The sequence below is a fragment of the Saccopteryx leptura genome, chromosome 8 (assembly GCF_036850995.1).
Source record: "Saccopteryx leptura isolate mSacLep1 chromosome 8, mSacLep1_pri_phased_curated, whole genome shotgun sequence".
In the NCBI taxonomy this organism is placed as follows: Eukaryota; Metazoa; Chordata; class Mammalia; order Chiroptera; family Emballonuridae; genus Saccopteryx; species Saccopteryx leptura.
Window position 1 is genome coordinate 96,503,373 of NC_089510.1, and position 25,445 is coordinate 96,528,817.

The window sequence follows — 25,445 nt, forward strand, 5'->3', positions numbered from 1 at the left end:
TGTAATAGAACAAAATAGTGAGCAAAATCATGTAACATTACTGCTTTCACAGAACTTAAGATCTAGATGAGAACAGATAATAAACAAAAATTACACAAATGAATGAAGAATGGGACCTTGTGAGGAGTACCGCAGAGAAGTACCTGGTAAAATAAGAGCCATTTGACTCCCACCTGTATTACGAATATCCTTTCCCAGGGTGCAGCAGCATTTCCTGTCTCTTATTGGAGTCTTTTGATGAGCAGAAGTTCTAATTTTTAATGAAGTCTCATTTCTCAATTTTCAATGTTAGATACTTATTGTGCCCTACATAAAATATTGTTACTTATCCCAACATATAGAAGATCCTTCATACTTTTCTTCTAGAAGTTTAATATTTAATCATTCATATTTAGATTTAAAGCCTATCTGGAATTTACTGAATTTTTGATGTATATAATCAGGTTTTCTGCAAATAAGACAAATTTATTCATTCTTTTCAATACGAAAAGAAAGAAAAATTTGTGCGTATCTACTGAAGACACATCCCAGCAAGGCAGAGTGGTAGGGTGCGTATGGTCTTTTCTCTGGAGAGCTCTGATCTCATGGCATAGCTCTTATAAACAAGTGCTGAGGGAAGTGAGTGCACACTCTCTGAGTGAGAAGCAGCTTGGCAGTTACGGGCAAAGGAAAGAGTAAGAACAGCAGCTGCCATCTAAAATTATAAATATATGGCTCAATTTGAAGTTATCCAATAAGGCTTTGAGAGCCAATCTAATGTCAAGGTTAGCATCAGTTCTTGATCTGGTGCACACAGTAGAAATCTGCCACTTAGTTCTGCTAGCTGCCCCCATTGAGGAGTCTGTTTTCCCTGAAAAGTGGGTTGGCTTACTTCCATTCAAAGAATGTGGCACAGTGACTTTGTTTGACTCCCCAGGCTGTCTTAACAAGTCTGTCCACTTCTGCCCCCATTCCCTTGGATGCTTCCCACAGACTGACAGTGTAGCCTGTGGAGGATGAGAAGCCACACTCTCCTCTCTATAAGAGAATGGAGGACTGTCTAGGAGGTGAATACTGGCTTTCTGTGGACTGTTCCACCAGCTGCCAGACACGTGAGTGAGGACACCTTGGACCTTCAACTCAGTTGACCCTTCAGTTGGCAGACTATAACCTGTGGGCTCAATCTGGTACTCAACCTATTTTATGCAGAGCCTTTGAGCTAAGAATAGCTTTTGCTTTTTAAAATCCGTAAAAAATAAATAGATAACAAGAAAGAACATGCAACAGACAGAAAGCATAAAACATGCATTATCTGGCCTTTTCAATTTTGTTGATCTCTGCTACAGCTGAGTATGACTGTGTGAGCAGCTCAGACAAAACCACAGAGAAAGCACCCAACTAAGATCAGAACTGTGAGAAATATATATATATATTATAGTGGTAGGAGGAGACAGGGACAGAGAGACAGGAAAGGAGAGAGATGAGAAGGATCAATTCTTGTGACATCTTAGTTGTTCATTGATTGCTTTCTCACATGCTCAAACCAGCGACCTTGACCTCTAGCCAATGACTTTGGGCTTCAAGCCAGTGGCCATGGGGTCATGTCTATGATCCCGTGGTCAGGCCAGTGACCCCATGCTCAAGCCAGCGACTCCATGCTCAAGCTGGTGAGCCCATGCTCAAGCTGGATGAGCCTGCATGTGAGAAATATTAAATTGATGTTTTTAATAAATGAGATGGTTTGTTCTACAGCAGTAGATAACTAAATCACAAGCTATTAAATGCTACACAAAGAACAAGACTGCTTTGAAGGAAATATGTTCTTAAAGGTTTTGGACCTTTTATTCTCACTCATTTTGAGGGGGAGGATTTCTTACCCCCACATTGGTGTCCATGGCTCTGTATTGCATTCTAGGGAGGTTTTGTTAAGTCTAAGCACACATATCCACTAGTTATTCATTGGGACATTCAAAACATTTCTAAAACAGGTATTGGAATACAACTTTTCTAAAAAGAAGAATACAAAAAAAAATAAAATAAAAAAATAAAAAGAATACAGAATTTGTAAGAAATAATATCAATGTCCTACAGTATCCTTCCAAATAGAGAGGTCTATTTTTTTCCACATATTAATTTATTGGCAATGGAGCCTGCCTCATTTTGTTATCAATGAGTTTTCTTTTACTTAGTGCAGTGAACTTGCAGGTCAAGGTGGGGTGAAAAATGGTTGTGATATAGGTATCAGCAGGCAGCAATCACTTTACCCTTTGCAAAGTATCCTGGAACCAGGAAAAGAATTACAAACATGACTTAGACTTGAATATTTATACAGTGCCAACAAATCTAGTGCCTGGACTTACACTGCTACTATCTAATCACAGTTCTGTTGTATATCCATTTTAACTCCTATATTCACCTCTATTATTTTCAGAGAACTTTCAAATTACCATAAATAAATTTTAAATGCACTTTTCACTCCCCTATTCTTTTCCCTTTTGCTCTGATAAGGAAGCTGTTGAATCAAGGAATTTGTCAACAAGAAAAATGGTGGACCATATTAATAGTCAATGCAAATGTGTAGGTCACAATTGAGGATAGGTGATTATGGCTATGCTTAATGTTAAACAGATGACCCAGACCCACGTAATTTTGAGGAAAGGACTAGTACAATCAATCCTATACATCTGAATTTGTGTTTGGTCTTGTAGCTCCTTTAGAAATCTGTCACCCCCCCCCCCCCCCACACACACACACACAACACCAGTAAGCCTCATCTCCTAGTGATCATGCCCTTACCTGTTACCTTTCCCTTCAACCCTGAATGGTTCTATGCTTGTTTGACTAATAGAAAGTGACAAAATGATGCTATAATACTTTGGAGACTAGCTTCTGCCTTGCAGCTTCTGTTTTGGACTTTTAAACTGTTGACTCTGATGAAATTTACATCAACTGGCAGGGTCAAGAGCAAACACTAATTTCCTGATGCAAACAAAAACCATTGATACCACTCACTGACTTAGTTAGATTGCCTTACTAAAAATTATCCTCTTTTCAGAAGTGGAGATATAGGCTGTCTGTTCAGAAGACAATTATCTGTGGAATAGACATGCCCTTTGAGAGTTTTCTTGTGGGAATTAAGGTGGTCATTTTTATATAGAGTAAACTTGACATAGCTCTTGCCCAGCGGTTTATGATCTTAAATGGGTGAGCGGTAATGCATTAATATCTTGTGGTATATGTCAGTGTTTTTCAACTGCCTGTCTGCATTACTGCTTTTACCAGAATTACCCACAGGAACCCTAAAGTAGCCCAAACTCCACAGAGAGCTGAATTTTTACTTTCTTTAAATAAAGCTAGAATTTAATTCAATGAAGAGTCTGAAGCAGTAGATACCAGAATGAGCAAGATGATTATTCTGCTCACGTAGGTGAACAGCTTTGTAAGCTGTATTCTTCTTGCAGGGATCTAAGACTCTCCTCAAGAAGTTCCAAAGTCTCCACCCCACATAATACCTATTAATCTCAAAAGGGAAAATGGACTTTATAATAAAGAAGTCTGGAGGACACTTGAGATTTCAAAGATCACTGACACTGGGACAACCTAATATTATTCATTTAAGAATAACATGTTTAATATTTAATATTATGTTCTTCCTGATGGGAAACAATATGCTCATAAAGCATGAAAGATTCTTGCTATCTAATCAAATTTCTCAATCTTCCATCTAGATGAGAGGAAATAAGGTCACTACAGAAAAAGTTAAATGACATCAAGAAGGGGACAAGACCAGAAAAATCGAGACAGTAAAACCCTCTGAGATAGCTGGCCTAAACTCTTCACAAAGTTAATGCCATGAAACAAAAAAAGGTGGAGGACTGTTCTGCATGAAAAGAGACAAATATAACAACAAAAGCAATGTAGAAATCTTCATTGGACTTTTTACAACATGTGACTTTTTTAGACAACTGGAGAAATTTGTATATGGGCTAGATATTAGGTGATATCAAATTATTAAACTTCTTAAATGTGATGACGTTTCTTATGTGGTTGCATAGAAGAATGTCTTTGTCTTTATTCTTAGGAAACGCAGGCTGAGTATTTAGGAAAGAGAGAAAGAAGGCTGTTATGGTAAAATGTTAGGTTAAGCAATCTTGAAAGAATATATATGGTGGGTGTTCACTGAATTATTCATTCTACTTCTTACACAGTAATGCTGGACCAACCTGTTCACAATCCCACAGACAAGGGGCCAGCCAGAACGCGGAACTGTTTGCAGAAGCAGCCACTCTTCCGGGGTACTGAGAAAGGAGAAGTATTACTTCGGATTAATTTCACCACTTCTACCCAAAGGCCGGTATTAACCACAGCTCAGCAAACACCCAGCTCCCCTGCTAGGCCCCTCCATTCCTCCCCGTACATATATGGTGACGACAGGGTGGGAGGGTGGGGGCGACCTTCTTTGAATTCTTCAGACCAAAGGAGTTCCCAAGGAGTAATTTTCGGAAGAGCATGGAATCCCAGGGACTCCTGTTGGTACATCAGACCCTTGACAACCTCGACGCATTTTCAGCCTTCCACTTTCCAGGGATTCCGGAAGGTGAACGCGCATTTCTTTTGAAAGAGCAAAGAACTCTCCAAGTTTTCTTCTTTCCTTAATAGCTCCATGAGGGTTTTTGGTCAGTAAATCGCCTAACCACACGCACAGCTGATACCACGGTGCCGGTGCTCGGTGATGGCGAGGGCTGTAAGAGCGCGCTCAGATGAGAGTGTGGGGCCGCGCGTGCGTGCGAACGAGCCGCCCGACGAACACGCGAGCGAGGGGGCCCCGACCCCGGCTCCCAGTCTGAGCGCGCTCGGCCCCCGGGAGCTGCGTGTGCGCGCCGCGCGCGGAGGTGAGCGTGCGGCGGGGCGCGGGGCGGCCCTGCGGCAGGAGACCCGGGCTGGGTGGGGTAGTGGTCTCGGGACTCGCTGCTCCAGGGAGGCGCCCGCCTCCGGGACTCCGGGACCCGAGCGGCGGGGTCGGCGGGAGCGCGGGGAGACGCCGGCACTCCTCCGGTCGTCTCCCGGGGTGCGGCCGGCGCAGCCGGCGCGGCGAGGAGCCGAGCTCTTGGGTCTCCGCTCCGCGACGAACGGCGGCTCTAGCCGGTGAGCGCCGGGGAAGGGGCTGGCGGTGCGCGGTGGGCTCGGGCCGCGGCGGCACAGGGCGCACCGGAGGCCCCGCCAGGCCCCGGGCACAGCCCCCGGCCTCCACCCGGCCTCTCGGGGACCTGCAGCGCGGGGCGAGGTGGCCGCGGCGGCGGGGCACGGAACGGAAGCGATGTTCTGGGGTTCGTAGATCCCCAGCAGGCCCGAGGCGAGCGGGAAGGGCCTGGGAGCTGGCTTGTGGGAGGATCCTTTGTGGGAGGGACTGGTAACAACATGGCCGTGCGGAAGGCAATGGGCAGATCGGGGAAAGCCTGTGGTGGGAATCCTAAAGGTACAATGGAATTTCATTTCCCAGCGATTCGGAATTCCAGGGCAAGCACGGGGTGCACTCTGTGTTCCTTCTCTTCCACTGCTCACTCCCGGACCAGAAGGGAGGTTTGCCGGGCAGGGATGGCTCTCCTTTCTCGGTGTGTTTTGCACATCATGCCCGCTTGTAGGAGGTCGCTGCTTTGTCAGGAAGAGCTAAGATCAAGGAACAAATTACCAAACCATGTTTCCTTCTGTTTTCAGAGATAAAAGATATGTTTGCTGTCCTCAACTGGGAACAACTTTGTGTTTTAGTTTTCCCCAGGCGGCTTACACGGAGGTACGGTGCTGCTCTTGTGCTTTCAGAATCTGATTTTATGTTAATCCCTGATAAGAGCGGATACTGAACCTGTATCAGCCTAGAGAAGGGAATTGTTTAAAATTAAGAGAGGAGTCTATGATATTTCTCACCTAGACTAGAAGGTTCATTCAAAAGAATGGTCATTGGATAATTCCTGTCCCAAAAATAAAGTCTGTTATCAAAACAGTGGCTAAATGGAATTCCAGATTTATATGAAGTGATTTGAGGACAAGAAGAAGAGGATCATCTGACCAGGTGGTGTTGCCGTGGATAGAGCGTCCCCGGACTGGGATGCTGAGGACCCAGGTTCAAAACCCCACGGATGCCAGCTTGAGCTTGGGCTCATCTGGTTTGATCAAGGCTCACCAACTTGAGCCCAAGGTCGATTGCTTGAGCAAGGGGTCACTCAGTCTGCTGTAGCCGTGTTGTCCTCCCCCCCAAAGGCACGTATGAGAAAGCAATCAATGAACAACTAAGGAGCTGCAACAAAGAATTGATGCTTCTCATCACCCTTCTTGTCTGTTCGTCCCTGTCTGTCCCTCTCTCTTTATCACTGTCACACACACACACAAAAAGAGAGGATCAGTTTTGTAAATATGAAATGTTGATGTGTAATAATTTACTCCGATAGCAACTTGTTGGCTATAAAACATTGACTTTTAGAAGTCATAGTGCCCAATGTTACAACTCAGTTATATTCCTTTTCCTGTTATTCTGTTCAATAGTCCCCAGCAAATCTGTTTTAAATAAAGCATGGAATACAGAAAACAGCGAAGAACTTCACCTAGTGCTTTGGCTTCATCTGAAATTATATAGGTAAGCCCATCTTATTTTAAGTTAGAAATTATCCTGTGTGGTTAAAATTGCCCACAATTGCTTCTTTACAGAATTTTAAGGATTATTTGCATCAGTGGTTTTCAACATTTTATACTTGGGGACTGGTGAAAATAGAATTATTTCAGGGACCGCTAAGGTAGAAGTCACCCTGAGCATAAGCAAATCCAACTAAAATCATTGGGTCTGTAATCTTCATACAACATCAGGCTGGTTAACTCTTTTGTGGACCAGTATGCGAAATTTCTGGTGGACCAGTCTACCGGCTGGTGGTTGAAAAACTGATTTGTAAAGCTACAAGTTTTGTTATGTATTATAATATATTTCTTTCCTCAAAGGATTTGAGAAGGTACAAGAGTTAATTAAGGTCTAAGTCATTTTGGAAACTACACTGCTCACAAAAATTAGGGGATCAGGGAACGTGCAGATACTTCAGTACTTTCAGCCTTTTGTATAGTACATTTTCACCAATGAAATAAAAGTTGATTTTGCATCTCATTTGCATAATTGAACAACTTTCTTTGACTTGTTTGCTTTCCTGATGTTCTTGTTTAATAAAAAAAAATCAAATGCTTTTTGTATTGCTTCATATTCATTCTGAACTATCCCCTAATATTTGTGAGCAGATATATATATTTTTTGATTATTATAAAATATCATGGTATCTCAGGAAAATTTTACTATGTAAATTTAATTTGGTGGTTATACCAACTTTAAGTTCAAACTCAATTCTCTTTATCCTTATGAAAATACTCCAGTAGATACTTTTTTCTCTTTTCCTTTCAAATGATTTGGCTACTCTCAGTGCCCATCTCCAGCTCTATTCTGCCCACCATTGGATGATATAGGTAGAATACCCTTTTAAAAAATTTCTTTATCCCTTTTACCACGATGTAATGTTCAAGCCAATCTGTGGCAACTCTAAAAGCTGTCATTGCTCATCCTTGCTCTCAGCGTTGGTAGATAACCATATTTTGCAGCTTCGTGAATGAGTTCAAATGTGTGGGGGTCAAACAGGGCACCCTTAAATGACCTTACATAACAGATACATTCAAAAGATGCAGTTCACTCAACAGTAGGCTCTTTGCCAAATACTTAGTTTGGGACCATGAGCAATGGTTATAATTAAAAACTTGCATATTATACTTACTGATATGTGTTTGGCACCAGAGCTTTTGGCACATTGTGAATTAGAGGAGAGGGTAAGATGAGAAGAGTATGGGCCAGAAGCATGGAGATTTGCAGGGGCCACATCTGGATAAAGAGAACGTCTGTAGGGTAGAGCCTTGAGAGGATGGAAGATTTGGCTTCAAGAGCTTGTGCCACTTTGAAGCTCTGATAAATTAAATTAAACAGAAAACTAGAGTGGATATCGAAGTTTGCCATTCTATATGTGTCTGACCCTTAATATAGTTAGTGAACCAGAAAGCCAAGTCCTTCTATTGTCCCTATATAGCACCCACATGAATATTAAGCACAGCTTAATAATTATTAGTGCTGCCTGCCCTCCAGGAGCCATTTCACTGGCTTTTTGGGGTCATGAGGAAACAGAAAAGAGATTTCTCAGGAGATTTTATTGATGTCCTAAGGCAGGGGTCTCAAACTAGGGCCCGCAGGCCGCATGTGGCCCGCCCACCAATTTTGTGCAGCCCGCAGACTGGCCCGCAGACTAATCCACGAAGTTTGATTAGTCTGCGGGCCGCACAAAATTGGTGGGCGGGCCGCGAGTTTGAGACCCCTGTCTAAGGTGTGCTATTTGCATGCAGTTAGAACAAAACAGACCAGCATCCTGTTTTATAAATACAATTGTATTGGAGCACAGCCATACCTATATGTTTAATATTGTCTGTGGTTCTTTTTACTACAAAAGCAGAATTGAGTGGCTAGGATAGAGACTATATGGACTAATATTGCTATCTGGCTTTTTATTTTTCTAAAAAAAAAATCGCCCACTTCTGGGCTAGAACATAGAATTTTGTTAAACTCCTAAGTTGTGCTTGGACAAGTCTTCGGCCACCTACCCTCAGAGTGACTGAGGGCTCAAACCGTGTCTCTGATCTAGAACTGTGTTTGGTTACTATTCTGGTAACAAACTTTGTTTTCAAACATGGCGTTACCCGCTTTCTAAGAAAAAAAAAAGTATAATTGACTCTTATCTCTCAGTATTAAATAGTTTCTTTCTCTAAACTGACACAGGCTCTGTAATTTGCACATTAATTGAGCATCTGCATATTCTGAGAGTTCAAACTCAGCTCCCTGTCATGGAGGCTGACCACTAAGTTGCAGACATTTGAGGAGGGAGCTCGCCCTTCATGTTCCCCAGGTGAGCTTTACTCATTACATTTGGTATGCAGCTTGGAGATGTGAACCTTCCTCCTTGCTCTTCATGGAGGGCAGCATCTTGAGGACAGGGTTTGTCTGTTGTCTTCCCTGATGGAGCCCAACCTCTGACACAGTCCAGTGTACTGAATGAAATTTCCTCCAATCGGTAAAGCTGTCATAACACTGAGACGGGAAGTCCAGCATTCAAGTCAGCCTCTTGCTGTTCTGCCTGATCAGTGTGATCTCTACCCCAGCTTGCCTCGCTTCTCCGGACCCGGCCACCCTGTTGCCTCCTCCCACAGTCTGCTCCAGCGTAGCATTCTCTCAGATGGCTCAGCCCTGAGTGCAAAGGTAAGCCTACTTTTGTTCTACACTTTGCTCCCTGACCAGGTATCTCAAGAAGCTGTGAGAGTGGGTATGAGGTTGGGTTCTTCTATGGGCACTGTGCACTGGGGAAGGGTGGGCCTAGTGTGGACTGCACAGGTCTCTGAAAACTGGGTTAACACTTATTTTACAGTGTTGTGAATGTGCTTTGTAAATTGCTGTAGAAGTGATACAGACTTAAGCCCAAAACCCACCTTCCCTTAAATAAAAACACCCTGTTTAAAATCCTAGCATGCATTCACATTATTAAGAGTGGATTTTTGTTGTTGTTGTTGCAAGTGCATATAGGGCAAAAGCAAATAGAAAATTTCAGTTGATTTTTCCTTCTCAGATCTTGGTACTTTTGGCTGCTCCTCATTTTTCTTAGCCCAAGGACTCTACACAGCACAACCCCAGAAATCTATAAATATTCCCACATACTGTTAATTCCTACAAGAAAGTACTGTGTCTGCAAACAATGTATGTATTATGTCTTTTTAAAATACATTTTTTTTTTTTTGTATTTTCTGAAGCTGGAAACGGGGAGAGACAGTCAGACAGACTCCCGCATGCGCCCAACTGGGATCCACCCGGCACGCCCACCAGGGGCGAAGCTCTGCCCACCAGGGGGCGATGCTCTGCCCCTCCGGGGCGTCGCTCTGCCTCGACCAGAGAGCCACTCTAGCGCCTGGGGCAGAGGCCAAGGAGCCATCCCCAGCGCCCGGGCCATCTTTGCTCCAATGGAGCCTTGGCTGCGGGAGGGGAAGAGAGAGACAGAGAGGAAGGAGGGTGGGGGAGTGGAGAAGCAAATGGGCGCTTCTCCTATGTGCCCTGGCTGGGAATCGAACCCGGGTCCCCCGCACGCCAGGCCGACGCTCTACCGCTGAGCCAACCGGCCAGGGCCTTAAAATACATTTTTAAAAATCTGGGTGTCTTCTACCCCAGCACACCAAGCCAGGAGGCTTTTAATAAGACCTGAATAAAAGACATTCTCCCATACATCTCAGAATACATGTGAAGGTGGTACTGATGCAGCCAGTGGGGACCCAGGGGCAGGATTAGGAAATGCAAGTGGAGCATTAGGTATTTATACTCACTGTCTAACTAAAACTGAAAACTCACAACCAGGGAAAGTTGTGCTTAATGGTAGGGTTTTTTTTTTTCTTCAACTCAGTGAATACTTCAGATTCATTCTTAAAAATAGAACAATTTTTAAAAATTATGTAAAAATGAACCCTTTTCCATATACAACATTCTAAACGTCAATCACAAAGTCATGGAATCTTGGAGATTGAAGGGACCTCAGAGGTTACCTAAAATAACTTGAAACTTACGGAGGAATTCATTTCCTTAACATTCCTGCCAGCAACTTGAAGATTTCCACTGGTGAGGAGATTCTAGATATCTATATTTGACTGTCACTAATTTTTATCTTTGGACTTCCATTTGCCTTCTGCAATTAAAACTGACATATTGTTCAAAATATTTGGAAGCATCTACCAAGGCTCTTCTAAGCTCTTGTGTTTCCCAGAACAGAACATCCCCTAGTTCCTTCTGCCACTGTTTCATCTAGTCCTCCTGGGAGATGATAAACTAAATCCATAATCAACAGGTTACCTTTCTCTAAATTATATCTAATTTATCAGTGGGCCTTTTAAAGTAGAATATATTTGTGGCTATGGGATTATGACTCTTTTTGCCCATTGTTTTGCTTCTTGAATACAGAAGTATATTATGGCTTTGGGTATGTGTGTGTTGAGAGAGGACACAGGAGAGTGTTAACCTGTAGAGGTTCATCACTGTCACTCCTTCCCAAGCACTCGGCGAGTGCTTCCTATGTGCCGGACACTGCTCGATGCTGGGGACACAGCAGTGTGTAGAAATCTGCTCTGGTGGAGCTAGGTAGGGTTGAGAGGTGCCTCGGCCCAGACTCCTAATGTTCTGACGAGAAAAGCGACTCTCCAAATTCAATGACTTGTTGCCCTGCCTCTCCAAACGTCCCTCACTGTTACCACTAAAATCCTGTCTCCTGATCCTCCAGTTATTCCTTTACATCACCACCTTTCTTCGTATTGAACTCATACTCAACTAGAACTTTAAGGTCTTTTTAACTCAGGTTGTTATAATGATCCCCCATCCTGCTCTTGTGGAGTTGGTTTTTTGAATTTAATACAGGACAATAAATCTGTTCCCATCAGATTTCATCTTACTTTAGCCCTGTTCCAATCTGTTGAAATTTCTTTAGATTATTGTTACATCTTCTTTTGAATTCACCAGTTTTTTCCCTGATCTTTCTTGTCTAAAAAATTAAGTAAGGCTACATTCATTTGTCTTTGATAAGAAATGTTAAACAGGAAAATGCTAAAGATGGGCCTGTGATGAAACCCTATATCGGGGGTCGGGAACCTTTTTGGCTGAGAGAGCCATGAACGCCACATATTTTAAAATGTAATTCCATGAGCTTGAGATTTAACATTAGAGGAGAGAGCAGAGAGAGGCAGCCAAGATGGCAGAGTGCTGAGAGAGAAGCCAGTTAGTGCAGAGTTTGTGCAGGGAGAAGGAAGGAGATGGGGAACAAAGGAGAATAAAGCTGGTGAACTAGAAACCTTTGATTCTAGGAAACTCGGATAACTCAGTAGCTTTGTGAGCACTGGATGAATGGGTTTTGGAGCCCAGTGTGTGTTTTTACGTGCCCTCCGGGTGCAAGCTAGGATTAAAGATAATGGCCCACCAGTTTGTGGCTCTGTTGTTTCATTACCATCTGTCCGAATCCAGTGCAAACCTGCATGGGCCAGGCAGCTGTGATGGTGGCCATGGCTACTGGCTTCACATTCAGTAATTGCTTTCTCATATGTGCCTTGACCGGGGAGCTACAGCAGAGCAAGTGACCCCTTGCTCAAGCCAGCGACCTTGGGCTTCAAGCCAGCGATGTTTGAACTCAAGCCAGTAACCTTGGGCTTCAAGCCAACGATCTTTGGTCTCAAGCCAGCAAACATGGGGTCATGTCTATGGTCCTGTGCTCAAGCCATGCTCAAGATGGTGAACCTGTGTTCAAGCTGGATGAGCCCACGCTCAAGCCACAACCTTGGGGTTTCAAACCTGGGTCCTCCACATCCCAGTCCAAAACTCTGTCTACTGCACCACTGCCTGGTCAGGTAGCATTGGCCTTTGTTAGAGATAAATCTACCCTAGGACATCATTACCCATCGTCAACTACTTTTACAATTTTATTTATTTATTTATTTATTTCAGAGACAGAGGGAGAGTTAGAGAGAGGGATAGATAGGGACAGACAGGAACGGAAAGAGATGAGAAGCATCAATCATCAGTTTTTTGTTGCAACACCTTAGTTGTTCATTGATTGCTTTCATATGTGCGTTGACCATGGGCTTTCAGCAAACCGAGTAACCCCTTGCTTGAGCCAGTGACCTTGGGTCCAAGCTGGTGAGCTTTTGCTCAAACCAGATGAGCCTGTGCTCAAGCTGGCGACCTTGGGGTCTCGAACCTGAGTCCTCCGCATCCCAGTCTGACGCTCTATCCACTATGCCACCGCCTGGTCAGGCCCGTCAACTGCTTTTAGTTAGAAAGTTTTAATTTCAGACCATCGTATATGGTTACTTTAGATCTCTGAGTTTGCAAGGCTGCCAAGTAGGCCTACCCTGACTTGTCAGCCTCAGCATGTAGCCCCTTTTTCATCTACAATTGGTTGATTCTTGCATTTGCCCTGACCTGGGATTGAACTCGCAACCTTGGTATATCATAACAATACTCAAACCAACTGAGCTACCTGGCCAGGGCCTTGGAGGCATTTTATCAGTATGGGTCAAATAAATCAATTCCATGTGATTAAAAAAAACCATAATTTCGTGAGAGCCATACAATGACCTGTGTACGTTATGCATTATCCAATAGAAATTTGGTGTTGCCCCAGAGGACAGCTGTGATTGGCACCAGCCACCCACAACCATGAACATGAGCAGTAGGAAATGAAAGGATTGTAATACATGAGACTGTTTTGTATTTTTAATGTTGTTATTTTTTTTTATTAAAGAGTTGTCTGCGAGCCAGATGCAGCCATCAAAGAGCCACATCTGGCTCGCGAGCCATAGGTTCCTGACCCCTGCCCTAGAGGTTATTGTTCAGGTTGACAAAGATGCGCTAACAGCCTTGGAACATAGCGTGAGGGCAGATCCGTGTCTGTGCTGGTCAATACTGTTCTCACAGTCTAGCACGGGCCCAAGAAGTGTGTATTGAACAAATGACTGAGAAATACGCTGGCTACAGTGGGTCAGCCAATTTTGAAACCGTATAGGAACTGTCATTGGGCTCACTTTTCCACTTTGTTCAGAAGGAACTTTCAGTGCCCTGCCCTCTTCAGCAAAGTACAGTAATTCTTGTGTGCTGTCTAGGGCTTCCCTTGCCTTTCTGGGCAAGGAACCATATGGAATATGAAGATGAGATTGTTCAGATGAAATGATCTTGAATCTCTACTGGCTCCTGATGGCCATCCCTTTTGTGTCTAAGCCAGGGGTCCCCAAACTATGACCCGCGGGCCACATGCGGCCCCCTGAGGCCATTTATCCGGCCCCTGCCACACTTCCAGAAGGGGCACCTCTTTCATTGGTGGTCAGTGAGAGGAGCACATTGTCCATCTCATTAGCCAAAAGCAGGCCCATAGTTCCCATTGAAATACTGGTCAGTTTGTTGATTTAAATTTACTTGTTCTTTATTTTAAATATTGTATTTGTTCCCATTTTGTTTTTTTACTTTAAAATAAGATATGTGCAATGTGCATAGGGATTTGTTCATAGTTTTTTTTATAGTCCGGCCCTCCAATGGTCTTAGGGACAGTGAACTGGCCCCCTGTGTAAAAAGTTTGGGGACCCCTGGTCTAAGCACCCACTAATGTTTTCAGAAGCTCAGACACATATTCAAGGTTATTTGGAATGCAAATTCATTTATGTTCTTTCCCCTCCACAATTCTTTCACTTGTGAAAAGTGTCCTTAGAAGATACACTTCTTGGAAGTGAACTCGGGACTAATTTTTCAAGGAGCTGAGCAAGATTTGCTTGGAGATTGAATGATGTTTGCATTTAGGATTTCCCTCTTTTGGAAGATTTTGGTTTGGCTTTGACGGCTGTTCACCCCTGAGGAAGATCAGAGGTGCTGCCGTGCGTGAAAGGAAGTATGAAAATGCCAGGCTGTGGGAAGACAAGTTAGGAAGGGCATGGTGTCGTGCAGGGTTACAGACCCTGCCGGGGCGTGAGGACGTCTGAGTTCCAGTTCCGCTCTACTAGGAAGGGCATGCTGTCGTGCAGGGTTACAGACCCTGCCGGGGCGTGAGGACGTCTGAGTTCCAGTTCCGCTCTACTAGGAAGGGCATGCTGTCGTGCAGGGTTACAGACCCTGCCGGGGCGTGAGGACGTCTGAGTTCCAGATCCGCTCTACTAGGAAGGGCATGCTGTCGTGCAGGGTTACAGACCCTGCCGGGGCGTGAGGACGTCTGAGTTCCAGTTCCGCTCTGCTGACCCTGACTCAGTAGCAGGTCTCCACATCTGTCCCCTTGGCTGGCAGATTAATATTATAATAATGGGGCTACTTCAAAAGATGGTTTTAATCATCAAACAAATGGGAGTATGACATGCTTTTGACAGTACCAGGGCCATGCAGGGGCTGTTGTAAAATACGGAGGGTGAGGAGTGTGAAGGAATGGATGAGGTAGGAAGCAAGTTCTTTTTAATGCAAACCTTTTTTGCCTTGACAGATTAAAGCATATTTTATTTTAAAACATTAAATTAGGCAAAAATGGCAGCTGCAGTTCATTCATTTAGTAAATAAATTCTATGTACAGCTGTGTGCTTTGAAGTAAAAAGGGAGGTGTAGGCCTTTTCAAATACTATGTACAATCCTCAAAGTAACTTGGTGCAATGTGAGTATCTCACAGCTCAGTTTGAAAAGGTTAACGTGTTTTGATGTTCTCCTTCAGTTGCTAGAAATACCTATTGAAGGACTTTTGACAGTGCAGATCATGCCCTGAAAAATAATGTCATTCAGTTGTGGAGGACTGGGGCCGGGGGAAAGGTCAGGGCCGGGAGAGGAGCCTGTGTGTGAGGAGGAACTGGAGGAGTGCGCAGCTCGCCTTGTGCACTGCTCCTGGTGGGTCCTGTGGGCTTCTGAGTTCAGGCTAGCTGAGTATTAGGAATTTTAAGATCCTGGAGGAAACAATCCATGCACTGCAAAGAAGGCCTACTGATTTGGAGGGAGAAGGTGGATTGACTAGGACTCATTTGCCTGTTTAAACGTGGTATAGAGCATACACTGGCTTAAAAAAGACATTGAAACTAGCGATTGTAATAAAACGAATATGAGCCAATAGAGTAAGTTGGATGGAGCACATAGTGTGGACTCTAATAACAATAGCAGTACATATACTTAGCTGCTACTGCATGCCAGCCCCGTCCTGAATGTTCAGTATGTGTTATTTCATAAAATGCAGTTTCTGATTCAGGAGATGGGGTGGGGCCTGAGGTTCTGCGTTTCCAGCAAGCTCCCAGGCAGTGCACTTGGGAGTCTAGAGCAGCACATTGGAGTCACCTTGGAAACTTGACAAATACTGCTACCAGGAAGATGGCAGTGACCATGGTGGGCAATGTCTTTTCCTTCAGAAATCTCACATTCTTGTGAAGGAACACACAATAAATAGACAACTTCAGGTAGGGTTTGAATGCTAAGGAGAGGATAATGGGGGAACTACTGGAGGTAAGAGGCCCTGGAACACTCTCCAGGTAATATTTTGCTGAGAGCTACAGCATGAGAAGGAGTCAGTCTTTTTCAGGACCAGGTTTTGAGTTAGAGGGAGAGCAGGTGCAGACTGCAAGGGTGGAGAAGAGTTGGACACGGTCAGGGATCAGACAGGAAGCCACTGTGGCTGCAGCAGGGTTGGGAGGAGACAGTGGCCGCAGGGAAGACAGGTCTACATATTCCTGTGGAGAGACAGACTTGATCAGTTTTCATTCAAAACATTCACGTTATCTTTAAGCTTTTATTGTCTTTTTGGTTTTTTGCCTTTAGAATTTTCTCTAATGAACGGTATATATTACATTCGCAATTGGAAAGTTTTTGTGTATTTTTGAATAATTAAATTTGCTTCCCCTTTGCAGAAAATAACTAACATTTTTGTATCCCAGGAAGGAATTTCAGGTTATTTTGGTTTAAATAATTGTGACATTGCAGTAACTCTGTTCTGTTTCTCTGGAGTATTCATTTGAATTTAAGCTGATTCCTCTGTGTCACTCTTCCCCGCCCCTGCAGTTTACTTCCTAGTGCCCAACATGTTATTGTTGCAAAATAAAAAGGTCTATATTTGTGTGAATGATTAGTTATTAACTATTACGGTTGTAAATACTTCATATTTCAGGTTTTGAGAGTGGGCTCTTGAGTCTTTCTGTTAAAAGACAGTAAGGCTGTGATGCTGCTTTGCTATTTCTATCAAAACTCAGTGGCTGTACGACATTAAAACCCACTCAGACAGTTCTGGTCAGGGGCACGCAGCAGGCCCCCTGGGATAGATAGGAAAGTAGTGGCCAAGAAGAACCTGAGGTTTGGAGTCTTGTTTGATTTTTGTCTCTACCACGTATAAGCCTGCAAGTTTGGGCAAGTTATTGACTCTTCCCCAAGCCTTAGTTTTCTTACCTGTTAAATACAAATAATAAACGTTTTAAAAGTGCCTCAACTTGTGGGCTCTCTTGAAGATTAAATGAGTTAGTGCCTGGCAACTATCTGAGGTCCTGTCCCCATGACTGGGGCACCTAGGGTGTCATGTAGACTCCTGCCAGCACTCATTGTGCACAGTAACCTGATAGATAGGCAAAATGATGAAATAGATTGCCAGGTTTTTCTTTCTTTTTTTGTTTTAATGTTTATGTTGAAGTATAACAATCAAAAAGAAAAGCGCACAAGTTAAAAGATGAACTATCCAAATAAACACACCTGTGGCCACAATTTAGGTAAAAAAAAAAAAAAATAGAACAAAGCCAGTGCCCTAGAAAGTCCCTAATATTTCCTCCATCTCCCTGGAGTCCTCAATTCTAACACCATATACAATACATATACTTTTTGTTGCTTTTCAGCTTTGTATAAGTGGAATCATAATGTCTCTTCCATATATATGATTTCTTAACTGAACATTGTGTTTAAGAGATTTTCCAAGAACTCAGTTGTACCGTGACACACAAGTTTAATTCGTTTCATGGCCAAGCTTGTGACTCAATTTGCTCGTGTGTCAAATAGAGTTTCCCCATTTAAACTTATGGGAATGCAGTTGATCTGTTTCGGCCCTCAAAAACCACATGGATTTTTTGTTTTGTGTGCTTTTAATGAGAAAATGTACTTTATAAATAATATATATATAGGGGGGGGGGATGTAAAGAAATAAACTGGTTTATGAAGTTATTTACCTTCCAGGTCAGGCGAAGATGCTGGCCGAGGGCAGGAGACTGGGGACCTGGTTTTCATTTCCTGTGCTGTCGCTTAACATCGCTTACTCTCTACACACTTAATGCTACATTTAATTGCAAATTTTAACTTACTACATATGATATGTAATATCACTAAACTTTATTGCTATCATTTTACTTTGCTTAATCATTATCATTTTCTTCACTGACTTTAGGCTTTTTTGCCCCACTTTCCTCGCTTTCACTTAGAGCCATTTCAACAAAACCCTTTCCATGGAAGTTAGTTTCTTCCTCCCTTTCAGAACAATCGCAGGCCATCTAGTGGAGGGTGGCGGAAGCTCGTGATTCAAATATCCACTCGTGACTTAAAGCAAAAATTCCCACAAGTGACTGCTTGTCTCTCAAGTTGCTAGTGATTTAAAGTGCTTGTGTGTCAAGGTACCACTGTATATAAATTTATTTCTCTCTTCTCCTGTGGGTTGATTTCAGGTTGGGGCTATCATGAATAGTGTGCTATTACAATTTTCTTGGACATTTCTTGGAGCAGTATACATATACATTGTCGTGTTGAAGCTAGCAGTGGTGTTGCTGTATCTTAGGGTAGGTACATGTTCAGCTTTAGAGAATAACAATGAAAAGTTTTCCAAAGTAATTGAACCAGTTTGTTAAAAATATTTTTTTTACTCTAAATACTCTTAAATTTTTATTTATTAATTCACAGAATCTAGTTTCTCAATTCAATGAATGCAAAGATGTTCTAGGACAAGGTTTCTCAAAGTGTGTAATTCTAGTTCTGCCAAAGGCTCTGAAAATTAAAATAGATTCTTTGTTCAAAGTTGAGAAACAGCATAATGCATCTTCTGAGAGAATGTACATTAACATTTAAAACTCTGAGAAGCCCTCCATTTAAAAATAATAGTTTAAGTTTGTTTTAATTATTTCCAGTTTCTTGGATCCACAGAGCCCTTTTAAAGCTGAAACACCTGTGGATAGTCGCAGCCTGTGGTTGAACTGGGCAGTGAGGCAGCCAGACAGCCATCTTTGGCAGCAGTAAGTTCTGGTGCTTAATAACTGAGGTCCCGATTATGGTCTGAGGAAGGTGGTTTCATTTGATGGTGCAAAGCCCTGACACAGTTCATGACCTGGAAGCTGACACATGTTCTGTCACTGGAGGTTTTCTTGGTTTTTGTGTTAGTTGAGATCTTTTTTTCAACCATTAGGGATATACCACCAAATCAATAAGTAATTACTGGTGGCCTGTTGTTTACCCAGCATTGCACTGGGCTTGTGGAACAGAAGGCTGTTGCTTAATGTAGATTATGTAGAATCCAGTTGGTGAATGCATATGTAGTTGCATAATCACAAGTTTATCTTTTATAAAATGGAAATTATTTTTAAATTATAATTTACATATAATTTATTTCTTCTTCTTTTTTTAAATTTAGAGGCAGGGAGGCAGAGAGACAGACTCCCACACATGTGCCTCAACTGGGATCCACCTGGCAAGCCCTGTGTGTGGTGATAGTTGGTCCTTCTGGGGCCACTGCTCCATTGCTCAGCAACCAAGCTATTTTAGTGCCTGAAGTGAGGCCATGGAGCCATCCTCAGCACAGGGCCAGCTTGCTCAAACCATTTGAGCCATGGCTCTGGGAGGGGAAGAGAGAGAAGAAGGGGAGGGGTGGAGAAGCAGATGGTTGCTTATCTTGTGTGCCTTGACCGGGAATCGAACCCAGGACTTACCCACGCCAGGCCAATGCTCTCCCGCTGAGCCAGTCGGCCAGGGCCTAATTTATTTCTTCGTAGTGACATATGACATTATTATTTAAGAAGTTAGTAATAACATAATGGTCTACTTCTCTGTTGGGCCTTTTTATATGTTTCTATTCATTGATTTTAGGGTCTTCTGTCTGTCCCTTCCCTGGGATGTGGGATTTAGAACAGTGTCAGTGTTCACAGAGCCCGCTGCTCAGCTGTCAAGGAGGCCTGTGCTGGGAGGCCAGCTGCCCTGTACTGCCACTATCAGGGCACAAGCCCATCCCAGATACAGGCCAAGCCACATTAATTCCCGTGACATCACAGTGTGTATTTGTCCTTATTTGTGTGTCATTTCACTTCAGAAATGAAATGACTAAGGGCGCTGAGCTGACTGGTTAATCTGTCTTCTCCCCCACAAACCTAAGTAACTGAATTAGTAATTATGGTACTAGATTTTTAGCTGAAAAAATTTTTTTGTATTTTTCTGAAGCTGGAAACGGGGAGAGACAGTCAGACAGACTCCCGCATGTGCCCGACCGGGATCCACCCGGCACACCCACCAGGGGCGAAGCTCTGCCCACCAGGGGGCGATGCTCTGCCCCTCTGGGGCGTCGCTCTGCCGCGACCAGAGCCACTCCAGCGCCTGGGGTAGAGGCCAAGGAGCCATCCCCAGCGTCCAGGCCATCTTTGCTCCAATGGAGCCTTGGCTGCGGGAGGGGAAGAGAGAGACAGAGAGGAAGGAGGGTGGGGGGGGGGGGTGGAGAAGCAAATGGGCGCTTCTCCTATGTGCCCTGGCCGGGAATCGAACCCAGGTCCCCCGCACGCCAGGCTGACGCTCTACTGCTGAGCCAACCGGCCAGGGCCTAAAAAAACTTTTATGAAATTAAATAACTTCCCCAAGGTCACACAACCGTTTAGTGTAGTAGCCAAGATTAAGAGTGGGCCATCTGTATCTGATATCCAAGCATTTTTATTATGCTTTTTCTTCCTTTTTGAATAAATTTTAAATACAAAGAATACTTTATATTTTTATATATAATGTATATATATAATATATAATGTATATATATATGAGGATGGCTAGATTTTAACCACCTTGAATTAACACTTTTATAGTATTTGTGGCTATTTTTTCCCCTTTTCATCACACACCTCCTTCATTCTTCCACAGTGATACCCATGCTGCTGAGTGCAGAAGGGATTCCTGCAGTCCCTTTAAAAGATAATTATTGGAAGTGAGTTCAAGGGAGTATATTAGCAGTGTATCTTAGAATTGTTTTGTCACTTAGAAGTGCTGTGTTTCACCTGGCCTTTGGTGGCGCAGTGGATAAAGCGTCAACCTGGAACACTGAGGTCACCACTGGTTTGAAACCCCGGGCTTGCCTGATGAAGGCACCTATGAAAGTTGATGCTTCCTGCTCCTCCTCCCCTTCTCTCTCTCTCTCTCCTCTCTAAAATGAATAAATAAATTTAAAAATTAAAAAAAAAGAAGTGCTGTGTTTCACTTCTTTTACGGCCCCCTGAGTTATTTATCAGGGAAGTAGCACTGTCATAGAGTGTTGTAAGACACCACCTGACGTGAGAACTTAAGTGTAGGTTTTAAGTCTTGAATACTAACTGCCCTCCCATGATGAAGCCATGAACTCTTTGCATTCTGTGGACTAGCTATAATTTTCTTAACTTTTTATTTCAACTTACAAGGATCCTTTCCCCTCTTTGACCTCTCTAGTCCCCTGACCCATGTTTCTTATATATCTTACAGCTATTTCAAGCATTATTTTTGACTGCTGCTTACTACTGAATGTTTAGCTGGTGAAATTGAAGGTCTTTCATACACTCAGAATAAATAAAGAAGGTAAGAAATAGAAATATAGTTATGGCTACTTTCTTCAAATAGAAGAATTCATGAAGATTACTTCTTTAGAATAGTCCCTTTTGACAATAAAAATCAATTTAGAGATAGATAGGATGGAAAAGCTACCAAGGGTAGATGCAGCTGGTGATGGCAACCTCAATTTGTTGAATGAATAACACTGGCCATATACTTTGTACACATTAGTACTAATTTGCATTGTATTAGCATCTTCAATGTAGAGATGAGGAAACTGAGGCCCCAGGAGATAAGTAACGCACCCACTTGCCCTAGTTGGTAAAGGAAAGAACCCACACCTATTACTCGTTTCTTTCTGTCCCTCTGGACATTTAAGACAAAACCATATTACAACTTATTTATGTCGAACAAGAAGTATTAATTTTCCAAAATAATCAAGAATATTTTTTAATGTTGATCTTGATGTAAAAAGCTCTAATATATTTTTGGTTGTTGGTATCCATTTGTTTATAGTTAAAGAAGTTAGTAAGATTCAGGACAAGAGTCTTGGTTTAGCTTGGATCTTTGTTCTCCTGCTCTTTCTCCTTAAGTAGATAGTCAGTATCATTGGAAAATGGGTTTTGGGTGGTGGAATACTAACCAGGTCTTTGATAAATCTTCCAGAACCTGAGCCGTGTGCTCTGGGCTGCTGTGGATGGCCCTCGCTTTCTTCACCACCCTTCCCAGTACGATGTCACTGAGGTCCCTCAAGTGGAGTCTCCTGCTGCTGTCGTTGCTGAGCTTTCTTGTCATGTGGTACCTCAGCCTGCCTCACTACAATGTGATAGAACGCGTCAACTGGATGTACTTCTACGAGTATGAGCCAATATACAGGCAAGACTTCCGCTTCACACTTCAAGAACGTTCAAACTGCTCTCATCAAAACCCATTTCTTGTCGTCCTGGTCACCTCACACCCCTCAGATGTGAAAGCCAGACAGGCCATTAGAGTTACTTGGGGCGAAAAAAAGTCCTGGTGGGGATATGAGGTTCTGACGTTTTTCTTACTAGGCCAGCAGGCTGAAAGGGAAGACAGAGTGTTAGCATTGTCCCTAGAGGACGAACACCTTCTTTACGGGGACATAATACGGCAAGATTTTTTAGACACATATAATAACCTGACCTTGAAAACAATTATGGCATTCAGGTGGGTAACTGAGTTTTGCCCCAATGCCAAGTACATCATGAAGACAGACACTGATGTTTTCATCAATACTGGCAATTTAGTAAAGTATCTTTTAAATTTAAACCAGTCAGAAAAGTTTTTCACCGGTTATCCTCTAATTGATAATTATTCCTATAGAGGGTTTTACCAAAAAACTCATATTTCATACCAGGAGTATCCCTTCAAGGTGTTTCCTCCCTACTGCAGTGGGTTGGGTTATATTATGTCCAGAGATTTGGTGCCAAAAATCTATGAAATGATGAGTCACGTAAAACCCATCAAGTTTGAAGATGTTTATGTTGGGATCTGTTTGAATTTATTAAAAGTGGACATTCATATTCCAGAAGACACAAACCTTTTCTTTTTGTATAGGATTCATTTGGATGTCTGTCAACTCAGACGTGTGATTGCAGCCCATGGCTTTTCTTCCAAGGAAATTATCACATTTTGGCAGGTTATGCTGAGGAACACGACATGCCATTATTAATTGGAGGTTCTACTGAAAAGGTAGAGAAGGACAGAATACCTTCTGGAAAGTGTCAGAGTTTCCAGTTGGAAACTCATGGGAAGGTCACTGCTCAGTGGCCTCCACTGAGCTGAAACTCGTGAAGATCCTGTAGACTAGAGACTACAGGTCACACTACTTGTGTTCTGTTTTGACAGAAATCAAATCAGGCCCTTTTTAAAGATGTTATGGAGAGCAGTTAAAGTGTTTTGTTAATAATAGGACTAAACAATTTGAACATGTCCCTCTATACACTAGGAACTTCTTAAAGTGGTGTCATTGAATTATAAACTCATTAGTTCATAACAACAAAGTAATGTGGAGCTCTTTTTTTTTTTTTTAATGTGGAGCTCTTTTTATTGAATAGTCTAGTCAGTGTATCTCTTATGTGGATTACCAATTTTAAAAAAATATATAGTTCTGTATAAAAAACAGAGTTATACCAAACAAAATTTTATGTTGTTAGTCATTCAGAAAGTACTTCAAGATGTTGCTGTATTTCAGAGTTATCAGTTATTTATTTAATATTGCTTAGAACTTTCTAGGTATTTAAATGTTCTGGTTGTTTCAATACTCTATAAATAGAATAAGGAATCACCCTTTACATTTAAACTCTTTTCCAGTTACTACACTAATGAGTTATTGATTATGAGTTATTAATGTCATGTCATTGGTCATTATTGTGCACCAGTAAAATCTTTGACTTTGATAAATATTTTACTGTGGTAATATAGAGAAGAATTAAAGACAGAAGATCTGAAGTATTGTCTTGTTTTTAAAAATAAAATCCCCAGTGATTTTAGATGTCACTTCATTGGTCTCCTTTTCCACCTGGGTATTAGGAATAACACAGAACGCCAGGCAGCATGCTTCCTTTTGGAAAGGATTCTAAAGGCAAAAAAGAAAAATGAACCTGGTGGCCAGAATGTAATGGAAAAGGGTGTTGTATTCCAGTACTTGAGTTGGGAAGAGAAGACTGAAGATTTGAGCTACATACTAATTGGCTTAATGTGTTTTCTCAATAACAATCAGTCTGAGAATAAAGAGGGGGAAAAAACAGTCCTGCCCTATTGTTACTATTTTCACATCAAGAGGAAAGCCCTTATGTGTGGTCTGAAGTCAGGTCTGATTTTCATGATGTTGTGGAAGTACATTTATTTTTACATGAGAGTGGTGATGTATCTTTTGTTGGATCTGCTACTGGTAGGTCAGAGATATAAACTTGAAAGTACAGTGTCAAATCTTGTAATACACAAATATTTGTAATTCTTCTATAAGAAAAAATTTCAGTTAGAACTGTTATGTGTGATTCTCTATAACAAGGCTGTTTCCATTTCTCTGGTCTCAGACCAGATCCAGTTATAATACAATCAATTAAATGAAATATTCTATAGAATCAATCTATACCCCTGTCAGTCCCCATTCATATAGGAGTCACTTTCTTTAAGACATTGTTGGTTGTTTTTGTGGTATGATTAGAGTTGATCAATTTTATTGGAGTTTATTGAAAGGCAGAAACCACAGGACAAACCAAAAACATGAGGCTAGTATGTTCCAAAAGGAAAATTTATTTTACAAGCTCCTAGATACCTATACCAGTGGGCTGAGCCCAGCAAGAGGGTGTCAGCCCCAAAGTACGGGAGGGAGGGGCAGATATAGGGTTGTTCCAAGCATTTGCTGCACCTGGACTTACTTAGATTAGCATATCAGGGTTGGTTGCCTTGGTCACAAACTGTCACCTTTTCCCAACCCTCAGGCCCCTTATAATTTCAAGGACATTTCTCAGAACCTTCCTAGGGTAGGGGGAGTTGCTTAGGGTAGGGGGAGGTAGGGCAAGGGAAATGTGTACTGAAGAAGTTGCCTTATTGGAAGTTGGGTGAGGGGAATTTGAGTTTTATAGAGGCTAGTTTAACCCTAACATTTATATTGAGGTTTGGGAAGCTAAATCAGAAGTTTTTGAAAGAGAACTTTGTTTGTTTGTTTATTTGTTTTGTGATAGAGACAGAGAAAGGGACAGATTGGGACAGATAGGAAGGGAGAGCGATGAGAAGTATCAAGTCTTCGTTGTGGTGCCTCAATTGTTCACTGATTGCTTTCTCGTATGTGCCTTGACCGGGGGGTGGAGGGCTACCAGAGCCAGTGACCCCTTGCTCAAGCCAGCGACCATGGGGTCATTATCTATGATCGCACGCTCAAGCCAGCAACCCCATGCTCAAGCTGGTGAGCCCACACTCAAGCCAGATGAGCTCATGCTCAAACCGGTAACCTCGGGGTGAAAGAGAACTTTTAAAATAAAAAATAATTTCCTTTGACTTTAAGGTAAGACAAAACACACAGAAGTAAAATGTGAATAATTGCCAAATTTCAGAGAATTGTTCCTTCTCA

The 25,445-nt window shown here is 42.5% G+C and overlaps 1 protein-coding gene across 23 annotated transcripts; it reads left to right on the forward strand.

Moving 5' to 3' along the window:
• The first annotated feature begins 4,275 nt into the window (after window positions 1-4,275).
• Window positions 4,276-23,862, forward strand: B3GALNT1 (beta-1,3-N-acetylgalactosaminyltransferase 1 (Globoside blood group)). 23 transcript variants are annotated; one of them, XM_066347011.1, is made up of 7 exons: window positions 4,751-4,871; window positions 5,695-5,770; window positions 6,517-6,607; window positions 8,822-8,948; window positions 9,202-9,298; window positions 21,284-21,376; window positions 22,016-23,862. In XM_066347011.1, the coding sequence occupies exon 7, from the start codon at window positions 22,047-22,049 to the stop codon at window positions 23,040-23,042; it is 996 nt and encodes a 331-aa protein (XP_066203108.1). In that variant the 5' UTR covers window positions 4,751-4,871; window positions 5,695-5,770; window positions 6,517-6,607; window positions 8,822-8,948; window positions 9,202-9,298; window positions 21,284-21,376; window positions 22,016-22,046; the 3' UTR covers window positions 23,043-23,862. The 23 variants fall into 23 exon arrangements, with proteins under 23 accessions (XP_066203124.1, XP_066203123.1, XP_066203122.1 ...); XM_066347010.1 differs by lacking the exon at window positions 4,751-4,871 and adding an exon at window positions 4,987-5,124; XM_066347008.1 differs by lacking the exon at window positions 4,751-4,871 and adding an exon at window positions 5,379-5,455.
• Window positions 23,863-25,445: the final 1,583 nt, after the last annotated feature.